The sequence below is a fragment of the Anolis sagrei genome, chromosome 3 (genome assembly GCF_037176765.1).
Source record: "Anolis sagrei isolate rAnoSag1 chromosome 3, rAnoSag1.mat, whole genome shotgun sequence".
NCBI lineage: Eukaryota > Metazoa > Chordata > Lepidosauria > Squamata > Dactyloidae > Anolis > Anolis sagrei.
This window is the reverse complement of record NC_090023.1, coordinates 5,242,908-5,255,299: the sequence shown is the minus strand read 5'-3', so window position 1 is coordinate 5,255,299 and position 12,392 is coordinate 5,242,908. Positions and strand designations below refer to the sequence as shown.

General features: G+C 44.5%; 1 protein-coding gene across 1 annotated transcript in view; it reads left to right on the top strand.

Moving 5' to 3' along the window:
* Window positions 1–12,392, top strand: part of XRRA1 (X-ray radiation resistance associated 1) — a 51,402-nt gene that overhangs the window by 35,266 nt on the left and 3,744 nt on the right. Inside the window, exons 11-16 of the mRNA XM_060767160.2 lie at window positions 238–354; window positions 2,524–2,617; window positions 4,391–4,509; window positions 7,156–8,634; window positions 9,585–9,726; window positions 11,930–12,045. Of these exons, the coding sequence (XP_060623143.2) occupies window positions 238–354; window positions 2,524–2,617; window positions 4,391–4,509; window positions 7,156–8,634; window positions 9,585–9,726; window positions 11,930–12,045 (2,067 nt within the window). The remainder of the gene's footprint in view (window positions 1–237; window positions 355–2,523; window positions 2,618–4,390; window positions 4,510–7,155; window positions 8,635–9,584; window positions 9,727–11,929; window positions 12,046–12,392) is intronic.

Below are 12,392 nucleotides of genomic sequence, written 5' to 3'. Positions count from 1 at the left end.
AGACGCAGAGTGACACTGTGGACCGTGTGCATCTGGCATTGGTTGAAGCAGAGTTTTACAGTTGGAACTCCTGCACATTTATTTTTACTTTCACAGCCCTTTGTGACCCTAAACCTGGTGGATGTGGAGGGTTCACAATACAATGTCTGCACTAAATTCCAGCCGGGAAGATTTTAGATATTACTTTTTGTTTAGCCTGGGTTTCCATTGCTGATGCCTCCATGCTCTTCCTTGCAGGAGCCTTCCCCTTCTCCTTCCCCGCAGCCGGATCTCAAGACTTCCTGCATCAATGAAGACACTGAGTTCACGCTGCCTTTGCCAGAACTAAGGTTCCTTAGTTTGGCTGATAATCAGGTGATCCGATCCTTCCTTTTGCATTGTTTCAAAGTCAGGCTGATCTTTCAGAACTGAGGCCAAAGACCAGACTTGGAAAGTCTGACTTGGCCACGGTAGTCCATGCTCTGGTTACATCCCGTATAGACTACTGCAACTCACTCTACATGGGATTGCCTTTGAAGACTGTTTGGAAGCTTCAAATGGACCAGCCGGCGGCTGCCAGATTACTAACAGGAGCAGCGCTCAGGGAGCATACAACTCCGCTGTTGCGCCAGTTCCACTGGCTGCCGGCTTGCTACCGGCCACAATTCAAAGTGCTGGCTTTAGCCTATAAAGCCCTAAACGGTTCTGGCCCAATTTGCCTGAACGCATTCCCCCTTATGAACCATCTAGGATGTTAAGATCGTCTGGGGAGGCCCTGTTCTCGACTCCGTCTGCATCACAAATACGTTTGGCAGGGATGAGAGACAGGGCCTGCTCAGTGGTGGCCCCTCGGCTATGGAACGCCCTTCCTAGGGACATTAGATCAGCTCCCACCCTTTTGACTTTCCGAAAAAAACTCAAAACCTGGCTGTTCGAGCAGGTGTTTGAAAAGGCAGTGTAACTGACATAGGAATGTGGAACAATCGGACTATGAGATCAGATTACGTTTTTATCTTGGAGAAGAAATGATTTGCTTTTATTAATGTGGTATGGTCTTAATTGATATGTAAATGCTTTTACATGTTTTAAATGTTTTTAGGATATTGTTGGCATTGAATTGTTGCCTTGTGAACCACCTCGAGTCACCTGCGGGCTGAGAGGGGCAGTATAAAGATGTAGCAAATAAATAAATAAGATGTCTGAAACAATAATATATATTTATTAGGCTTGGGTAACTACGGAAAAATTTGGTTCTAAACTCGTTTCGTTTTTAGCAGGTTTTTGCGTTTCGTTTTTTAAAAGAATTCCAAAATTTTTCTTTAAAAAAAGTTTGAAATATACGAAATTTCGTAAAATTATGAAACAATTACGAAACAATTATGAATCGATTCGTTAATGGCGGACGCGATTGCGCAATACGCTAAAAAACCCTCCAAATGGGACAGGGGGAACTTCTGAAGCTTCCCTCTCCCTCTGTTGTTGACTGTTGGTGTGATAATTTATTTTTTATCACTGATAAAACAAACAACAACCCTAAAACTTGCACCAGACATACGGAAATAATTACGAAACAATTTCGAAACAATTACAAAATAAATTGAAAAAATTGTTTCGATTTTTAATTACTCCTGCATGGCACAATATCGGATCGTAAGGTAATTTAAATACGAATTAATAACGAATTACGAAATTAACGAACGAAACTGCCCAAGCCTAATATTTATTTATTTACAGTACTTATATTTTGCCCTTCTCACCCCAAAGGGGACTCAGGGCAGATCGCAGAACACATATATGGCAAACATTCAATGCCAATTATACAATGACAAGACAGAAAGCAGATAAGAGGTGTATATATAGGCTTTCCCATCTTTCGGCATCTTTGGAGGCTGTGCTTGGTTCCATCCACAGGAGGGTGCTGTCGTTTCACTTTCCCTGCTGAAGAGCTTTCTTTGTTTGTAAACTTCCTCCTTTTTCTTATCCAAACACCTTGCCTAAAATACCTCCCTGCCATAATGCAGTTCCTATTTATCTACTCACACATTTGTTTTCGAACTGCTAGGTAGGCAGAAGCTGGGCTTAAGGTCAGGCGCTCACCCTGACCCGGGCTTCAAACTGTCAACCTTCCAAACTAAAAGATAGAGGCCTAATACATTAGAGAGGTGGTGAAGTTGGATATTTTTGTACTACAACTCCCAGTATCCTCCAGTTAGCACTCGCTATACTGATTGGTAGACTGTTAGGAATTGTGGGAGTTGAGGTCCAAAACACCTGGAGGGCACAAGTTTGCACATGCCTGCTCTAAACTATAACTTTTCCAAATTTTGGAACAGAAACTTTTCTCCTGGTGTTCTGGTTTTCTGTATGCAGGGAAAATCCACTGGGTTGTCTTTTGAAGTTTTGACGTGGTACAGATGCAGCCTTTCCTCCTCTGGAAGGGTTAGACCTAAGTGTGATGCCAGCCGCTGTGCACACTTGGTTCCAGAACTGTTCCTCGTGATCACGTGGAAAGCCTTGAAGGTGCTGCTGTGTTTTGTTTTGCAGGTCGAACACGAGGAGGACCTCTTAGCCGTGGCTCTCTTCCCATCTCTGGCAGAACTTACCTTCCATGGGAATCCTTTCACCATTGCACGCAGCGGTAGAGTCTGGCCACCTTAGGGATAGCTTCACCTGGACCACTCTAAAATAGCGGGATCAGGAATATCAGATTTATTACTCAGGTTCCTGGAATCTGGGGAGTTTGGGGTGTCTTTTTGAAATCCCAATTATCGCTATGAGGGAGCTTCGTAAAAATCACTGAATATTGTACTGAATTTATTTTCTTACTAGCTGTACCTGCCATGCGTTGCTGTGGCCAGCCTTCCCTCCCTCTTTCTCTCCTTCTTTCTTTCTCTCCTTCCTTCCCTCCCTCTTTTTCTTTCCCTTCTTCTTTCTTCCTTCTGTACCTGCTTCTTTCCTTGCTTCCTTTGCTCTTTAGTTCCATCCTTCCTTGTCTCTTTCCTTCCTTCCCTTCCCTATTTCTCTCTTTCGTTCCTTCTCTCCTTCCTTCCTTCCTTCCTTCCTTCCTTCCTTCCTTCCTTCCTTCTCTACCTTTCTTTCCTTCTCTCTTTCCTTCTCTCCTTCTTTCCCTCTTTCTTTCCCTCCTTCTCTCCTTCCTTCTTTCCTTCCTCTTTTTTGTGTATATGTGTTTTGTGTGTGTGTATGCATATATGTGTGTATATATTTGTGTATATATGTGAGTTTGTGTATATATGTGGTTTTGTGCATGTGTTGTAATGTATTTTTTTGGGTTTTTTTGGGTTTTTAAGTCTCTACTGCTGTGTTTTTCAGTGTTTTTATGAGTGATGGTCACTTATTGGCCTGATATGTGTATTGTCTCCAAATTTGGTGTCAATTCGCTCAGTGGTTTTTGAGTTATGTTAATCCCACAAATGAACATTACATTTTTATTTAGATAGATTATTATTTTGGGATGGAGGTAGGGGTTTTTAGCAGCTGTAAGTAGGGTCAAGGGGGCACATGCAATCTATGGGCTGGGCTTTCCCTACCCCTAAGGTATGTAAATCTAATTCATTCAATGGTTCTGTTGACTTAAGGTTCTATCCAGAGGAGCAAAGGAACTTCTGTAGCATCATATATGTTATGTGTGACATATATGATGACCCTGACAATTTTAGTTTTCTCAGGCAGGGAATATATCTCTTGCAGAAATCAACCCCTAAAAATATTTATTTATTTATTTGTTTGTTTATAGTATTTATATTCCGCCCTTCTCACTCTGCACAGGACTCAGGGCGGATAGTAATGCACATATACATGGCAAACTTTCAATGCCAATTAGACATACAACATATATAGACAGACAGAGGCAATTTAACATTCCAGCTTTTTCTGGCTTCATGAGGGTATGCTTGATTCTAGCCACAGCTGGAATCGAGTCCTTTTGTGACACCGAGTCCTTTGATGGAGTACTTCCTCATTCTTCTGCATGCTGCTGGAAGGTTTTATGGTGTCGTAAATTAGTTAAATTAGCCTCCCCACATAAAGCGGTACCTAAATTTCCTACTTGAGAGATGCAACTGTCTTTTGGCCTGCATAGCTCAACAGCAAGCTAGACTATTAATTGTTGGGAGCTCACTCCAATCCGGGCTGGCTTCGAGCTCATGACCTCTTGGTCAGTAGTGATTTAATGCAGCATGCTATTAACTAGCTGCACCACAGCCCAGACATTTTTAAAAATGAGCAGATTTCTATCCCTTACGATCACTAGGGCTGGTTTCAAAGTATTTGCTGGAAATGTGTGGTATGTGTGTGTTTACATGTGCAGAAATGTGGCCAGGTGAAGCCAAGAAGTGCAAAACTGATCTTCTGTCGGCTGACATCATGTCCATCCCCTCTTTCCCTTTTCCAGGTGACCCTCCTTTACTCACCAGTTTCCTTCAGAACAAACTGGGCATAAAACTAGTCCGGAAGAAAATTTCCAAGCTGGAGAAGCCGCGGATCTTTATACCCATCAAAGCCAACCGGAAGGTAGTCCTGACCACTCCTAAAGACTTTTGTGCTTACGAAAGACCCTCATCACTCTCCTCCACAGATTTTGGTGCAAATTCCCAGCCAATATTGCCTGAAGGGTTTAACCCACTGTGCCACCGGGGGCTCCAATAACATGAATTAATATTAAAACATGTACTTTATAAAACCATTCAAATTCATTAGAAGTGGTGATTGCTGGTGTTCACTTAAAATGTATCCTAGCTGCCACGAGGTAGCATAGGTTAGCCCACGATCTGATGATATTAATTTAAAGTGTCCTAGTTCTCCTCTCCATATGCTAAAGTACGTCAGTATGATGTATTGTCGAAGGCTTTCATGGCTGGAATCACTAGGTTCTTGTGGGTTTTTTCGGGCTATTTAAAAGATTAAAAAGAAAAAGGAAAAAAAACACACAGATTTTGCAAATTTGGTATTTGGTTAAATGTCCTTTGACCAGTATCTGGCCACTTGGAGTGCCTCTGGGGTTGCCGCAAGAAGTCCTCCATCGTGCATGTGGCAGGGCTCAGGGTGCATTGCAGCAGGTGGTCAGTGGTTTGTTCTTCTCCGCACTCGCATGCCGAGGATTCCACCCTGTAGCCCCATTTCTTAAGATTGGCTCTGCATCTCGTGGTGCCAGAGCGCAGTCTGTTCAGTGCCTTCCAAGTCGCCCAGTCTTCTGAGTGCCCAGGAGGGAGTCTCTCACCTGGTATCAGCCATGGATTGAGGTGCTGGATTTGGGCCTGCCACTTTTGGACTCTCGCTTGCTGGGGTGTTCCAGCGAGTGTCTCTGTAGATCTAAGAAAACTATGTCTTGATTTAAGTCTTTGACGTGCTGGCTGATACCCAAACAGGGGATGAGCTGGAGATGTCTCTGCCTTGGTCTTTTCACTATTGGCTGCTACTTCCCGGCGGATGTCAGGTGGTGCAATACCGGCTAAGCAGTGTAATTTCTCCAGTGGTGTGGGTCGCAGACACCCCGTGATAATGCAGCATGTCTCATTAAGAGCCACATCTACTGTTTTAGTGTGGTGAGATGTGTTCCACACTGGGCATGCATACTCAGCAGCAGAGTAGCATAGCGCAAGGGCAGATGTCTTCACTGTGTCTGGTTGTGATCCCCAGGTTGTGCCAGTCAGCTTTCGTATGATGTTGTTTCTAGCGTCCACTTTTTGTTTGATGTTCAGGCAGTGCTTCTTGTAGGTCAGAGCACGGTCCAGAGTGACTCCCAGGTATTTGGGTGCGCTGCAATGCTCCAGTGGGATTCCTTCCCAGGTAATCCTCAGAGCTCGGGATGCTTGTCTGTTCTTAAGGTGAAAGGCGCATGTCTGTGTTTTAGATGGATTAGGGATCAGTTGGTTTTCCCTGTAATAGGCTATATTCGGGCTATATGGCCATGTTCTAGAGGCATTTTCTCCTGACGTTTCGCCTGCATCTATGGCAAGCATCCTCAGAGGTAGTGAGGTCTGTTGGAATTAGGAAAATGGGTTTATATGTCTGTGGAATGACTGGGGTGGGGCAAAGAGCTCTTCTCTGCTGGAGCTAGGTGTGAATGTTTCAACTGACCATCTTCATTAGCATTTGTATGTTTTCAAAAGTTTTTTTAAAGGAGAGGAGAGTGGGGGCCATTTTTGTTTCTTTAGGGAGGGAGTTCCAGAGATGGTTAACGATCACCAAGAAGGCCCCCTCTCTCGTTCCCACCAGCCGAGCTTAAGTCGGGGGTGGGAACGAGAGTAGGGCCTCCTCCACTGACCGCAGGGTTCCTTCTGTCCCTCATTGCTCATTAGAGAAGTGTTGATGCTTCTTCACTTTCAATAAGACGCGAGTTGCTAGAGAACAAAGCCAAAAAAAAAGCCGTTTATGGTTAGGATTTTACAAGATCTCAGGGGTTATTTCTGCTGTCCTGTGCATGCTCGGAATCCAGTCTTCATCTAATGCAGTGTTTCTCAACCTTCCTAATGCTGCGACCCCTAAATACAGTTCTTCATGTTGTGGTGACCCCCAACTATAACATCAATTTTGTTGCTACTTCATAACTGTAATTTTGCTCCTATTATGAATCAGAATGTAAATATCCAATATGCAGGATGTGTTTTCATTTACTAGAGCAAATTTGGCACAAATACCTAATATGGCCAAATTTGAATACTGATGGGGTTGATTTTGTCATTTGGGAGTTATAGTTGCTGGGATTTATAGTTCACCAACTATGGAATTGAACCAAACCTGCCACTCAGAACCCCCATGACCAATAGAAAATACTGCAAGAGTTTGGAGGGCATTGACCTTGAGTTTGGGAGTTGTAGTTCACCTACATCTAGAGAGCACTGTGGACTTAAACAATGATGGATCGGGACCAAACTTGGCACAGATCTTCAATATGCCGAAATGTGAACACTGGTGGAATTTGGGGAAATGAGACTTGACATTTGGGAGTTGTAGATGCTGGGATTTATAGTTCACTTACAATCAAAGAGTATTATGAACCCCACCAACGATAGAATTGGGCCAAACCTTCCACACGGAACCCCCATGGCCAACAGAAAATACTGTGTTTTCTGATGGTCTTAGGTGACCCCTCTGACACCCCCTCGCGACCCCCGGGTTGAGAAACACTGATGTAATGCTTCTTCATCTCTGTTGCAGGTGAAATCGCAGCTGCCCAAAGTCAAGAAGCGCCCACTGGTGATAGACGCGCCGCTTGAAACCACCTTCTGGCAGCTGTGGACTGGGGCGGACTTGGATACCCACAAATTATACCAAGGGATGCCCCCGCCTCTTCCATCCATCAAGTCCATAGGGAGTGAGCGTCCGGTTCTCTTAATGCTCAACCCGGAAGATAGATCCGTACCTTATTCTCTGTGCAGTTCTTTCGCCACAGACGATCTCACTGGTTTCCCGTCCTTGATGGACGAGCTACAGTTTGAGACCGCTGCTGACGAAGTCTCTTCACTGGAAAACTTGCTGTTTCCCAATATCAGTAGGGCCCGGCCCCAGTCTCTTCTCTCAGAGGAACAGCATCAAAGGGAGCTTGAAGCACGGATTCATAGGTTTTTGAGAGAGCAGAATTTGACAGATTTTCCTGGCCCTCCTACTCCCATCCCTTCTCCTTCAAGGGATTTTCCAGAGAGAGCTCCACCTGCTTCTTCGGCAGGACCGGACCAAGTAGAGCCCATTCTACCTCCACAAGAACAGGATCTGTTTGAACCAACCTTGACAACACAGAGGGAACCTTCTGAGATTGTCCCACCAGTGACTTCTGAGGTAGAGCATCTACCGCCGGTTCCACCGCTGGAGTCCCCTTTGCCAGAAGAGTCCCTTTCAGAGCCCGTTCCACCAATGGAAACTTCAGCAGTGGAGGAAGAAATGCCAAAACCTCCTTCTGTCGCAGAGAAAGAGAACCTGTCTAAGGCCTTCCCACCAGCTGGGTCTTTCACGCTAGAGGTCGATCAGCTGGGATCCACCCCACCTACCAGCTCAAGCCCTCTAGGACTGGATTGGTTAGAAGGTGCTTCATCCCATGGAGACTTACCTGAGGCTCTCTCTCCAGATGCTTCTCATAGAAGTGATCACCTGGTAGAACTCTCTCCTTCACACAGCTCAGCCTTGCCAGGCCAAGATCTCTTGGGTCCAGACTCTCTAGCTGTTCCTCCGCAGGGACCGGATGTGGCCGAGCTATTGCCACCTGTCAGCTCAATTCTGGAAGAACCAGATCAGTCCAAATCTGTCTCATTTTTGCATGAGCAGAGCTTTCCTGAGCTTGTTCCCTCAAGTGTCTCTCTTAGAGGGGAAGAGGACATGATGGGGTCTCTCCCATCTTCAGCTGAACATGATCTTCAGGAGGAGCAAACCAAACCCAACCGAGAGTCTGAAGTAGAGATGAGCTCAGCCTCTGGATCACAGGGAGAGGGCCGTCAGTCACTCGAAACACCTCGCTTTCAAGAAATTCCATCCGGATCCCTTTTGCCTTCCCGGTCGTCTTCCAGAGAGCTTTACGAGTTATTTGCCCAAGCCCACTTAGCCGCCGTTCCTCCAGGGATCGACGACGAATTTTCCAGTGAAATTTGTAGTCCTCGTGAGGAATCTCCAGGGGAAGGGGAATCGGGATCTTTCTTCATGACCCAGGTATGTGAACTCATTGCAGAACTCTGTGCTAGAGCCTTCCTTCCTCAGAAAAATACTGAAACACAAAGACTGGGGTGTGTTGGTTTTGATGCAGGGAGTGAGCATAGTACTGTATATACTCGAGTAAAAGCCTAGTTTTTCAGCCCTTTTTTTAGGCCGAAAAGGCTCCCCTCGGCTTATACTCGAGTCAAAGTTATTTATTATTTTACTCTGTTATTAGTATTGTTTACATTTATTATTTTACTCTATTATTGGTATTACTAGCCCTCCCCTGCCACGTGTTGCTGTGGCCCAGTCTGTATATATGTGTTTCCTGTGTGTATATATATGTGTGTATATATTTGTGTATCTGTGTATATGTGCGTTTCTGTGTGTGTGTGTGTGTGTGTGTGTGTATATATATGTGTGTGTGTGTGGGTGTATATATGTGCGTGCATATGTGTGTGTAGATGTGTATATATGTGTGTATATATTTATGTGTTTACATGTGTATATGTATATTGTGATTATGTGTGTGCTTGTCTATATGCATATTTGTGTTTATATAAGTGTGTATGTATGTGTGCGTGTGTATATTTGTGCATATGTATATGTATATATGTGTGTATGTAAATGTATGTGTGTATTTGTGTGTGCTTGGGTATATATATATGTACGTGTATGTATGTGTGCATGTGTATATGTATATGAGTGTATATGTATGTATGTGTGTGTGTGTGTGTATATATATATATGGTGTATTTTGGGGGATTTTAAGTCTGTTCTGCTGGGGCTTTTTTGGGGGGGGTTGTATTTTTAGGGGTGATGAACACTCGTTGGACTGTTACTTATCCAAGAAATTCTTTCTAATGGTTACTCAGTATCTCCTTTCTTATCATTTGATTTCATGGACTTGTAGAGAGATTTTTTGGGGGGTAAAAGCACACCTTGTTCCTGGTTTGGGTCTGCAGGTGGATGAGGTCCCCACTATTAAAAAGAAGTCAATTAAGTCACAAAGGAAGACAAGAAAATCATTGCAAGTGCCTGAGAAATACAGGGGTTATGAGGAGCTGCTCGGAGGGGACCCCGGGCCAGATTTCGTGGAGCCGCTGGGTGAGTTGCTCTGTCTTCGTTCCTAGCCACAAAAGAATGACTATTGTAGTGATGTCTCCATGGCACAACTTTCGATGACCATGCTGAGAAGATATTGAACTCTAAGCAGGATCTGCATGAACATGGTGCAGGCCTTTTTTTTTTTACTTTAGCAGCTTGCCTAAAGTTTAACAACTGTTCAGTTTCTCATTTCTGTCAAAATTGCATATCAACTTGTGAATGTTTCCAACATTATCCTTGAAAATTCATATGGGTTTAATATATGGGTTTCGTATAATAGGAAAAGGGGTGTTCAGATATTCAAAAACTTGAATGCGGTGGGGGAGTACACATACAATATAACTCCAGGGAAATGCTGTTAAATATTTAGATGACTGCACAAAGAAATGTGTGTCTGACTTGGCCACGGTGGTCCACGCTCTGGTTACATCCCGTATAGACTACTGCAACGTTCTCTACGTGGGGTTGCCTCTGAAGACTGCCCGGAAGCTGCAATTAGTCCAACAAGCGGCAGCCAGATTACTTACAGGAGCAGGGTACAGGGAGAATACCACTCCTCTGCTGTGTCAGCTCCACTGGCTGCCAATTAGCTTCCGAGCACAATTCAAAGTGCTGGTGTTGACCTATAAATCCCTAAACGACTCCGGCCCAGTTTACCTGTCCGAACGGATTCTCCCCTATGAACCATCAAGGTTGTTAAGATCTTCTGGAGGGGCCCTGCTCTCGGTCCCACCACCCTCGCAATCGCGTCTGGTGGGGACGAGGGACAGGGCCTTCTCGGTGGTGGCCCCTCGGCTCTGGAACTCTCTCCCACTGGAGATTAGATCTGCCCCTTCTATCCTGACTTTTAGAAAACTGGTGGAAACCTGGTTCTGGAATTTAGCATTTGATGAGTGAGTCAATAACTCCTGACCACACGGACGGATGGCGATGAATTGTGACTTCATTTTGACAATTTGGCATTATGTAATTATATGATGGTATTTTAATGATTTAGTGAATTATGGGATGTGATGTTTTAAACTATTGTTTATCAATCTTGTGTCGTGAACCGGACTGAGTCCCTCTGCGGAGGTCGAGAAGACCGGTATATAAAAGTTCTAAATAAATAAATAAATAATAATAATAATTATTATTATTATTAGGTTCTTGTGGGTTTTTTCGGGCTATAGGGCCATGTTCTAGAGGCATTTCTCCTGACATTTCGCCTGCATCTATGGCAAGCATCCGCCATAGATGCAGGCGAAACGTCAGGAGAAATGCTTCTAGAACATGGCCCTATAGCCCGAAAAAACCCACAAGAACCTAGTGATTAAAGCCATGAAAGCCTTCGACAATACATTATTATTATTATTATTATTATTATTATTATTGTCCTAATAAGAGACTCAAAGCAACTTACATTAGAATCATAAAATCCTAGAGTTGGAAGAGACCCGGTGAGTCATCCAGTCCAACCCCTTTCTGCCAAGAAGCAGGAAAATCACATTCAAAGCACCCCTGACAGATGGCCATCCAATCTTTTTCAAAGCCTCCAAAGAAGGAGCCTCCACAACACTCCGGAGCAGAGAGTTCCACTGCTGAACAGCTCCCTCTCGCACAGATAGGAAATTCTTCCTCATGTTCAGGTGGCATCTCCTTTCCTGTAGTTTGAAGCCATTGTTGCATTGCATCCTAGTCTCCAGGACAGCAGAAAACAAGCCTGCTCCCTCTTCCCTATGGGTTCCCCTCCCATCTTCATCCATGGCCCTCATCCTGTCTCCTCTCAAACTTTTCTCTCTTCTGCAGGCTAAACATGCCCAACTCTTTAAGCCACTCCTCCTGTAGTATAGTGTGCCTTTAAGACATAGCCTTTGGTGGCCACACCTGAAATGTATTCCTGGATGGGTGATAAAAGCTCTCTCTCTGTAGTAAAGGTTGTTCTTATCCCTACTCGTGCCTCGAATAAACATCGTTACCTCAGGAACTCTGCTGGCTGGTGAGTTTGTGACACGAGGAATATTACACCTCCTAGGGCTTGTTCTCCAGACCCTTGATCTTTTGAGCCATCTCTCTCCTCTGGACACATTCATTTTGTTATTTTTGAAAAATGTACATTTTGCACCATGTATGGGTATCTGAATCATCTGCAATTAGGTTTCAATAGGTTAATGTCAAAGTCAGTGAATGTCTCTCACTCCTATTCTGTTGTTTTTAAAAACAGGAATACAGCACAATGTCCAAGAGTTGGAGAAGGCCCTCCGCTACCCTCGGGTCTACCGCGAGGGCAAGGCCAGGCTGGACAGCTTCCAGAAGCCCTACGTCCCAGCAGAGAAGACGGTCAGTTGGGTCTAGAGATAACTTTGCCCCTAACACAGGCACGGGCCAACTTCGGCCTTCCCTCCAGGTGTTTTGGACTCCAACTCCCACAATTCCTAACAGCCAGTAGGCTGTTAGGAATTGTGGGAGTTGGAGTCCAAAACACCTGGAGGGAAGGCCGAAGTTGGCCCGTGCCTGCTCTAAAACTATTCACCTACTCCTCTAGCATGATCATGTTGTTCAACACCACCTCCCTTCTATGTATTCAGCATACAATTTCAATGGCCTGATTACACCTCTTTCCACCAAGATAATTGAGGTTGCTCTTTTCCATCAATTTGAGCTTGGCTTATGGCGACCGTCCCAAC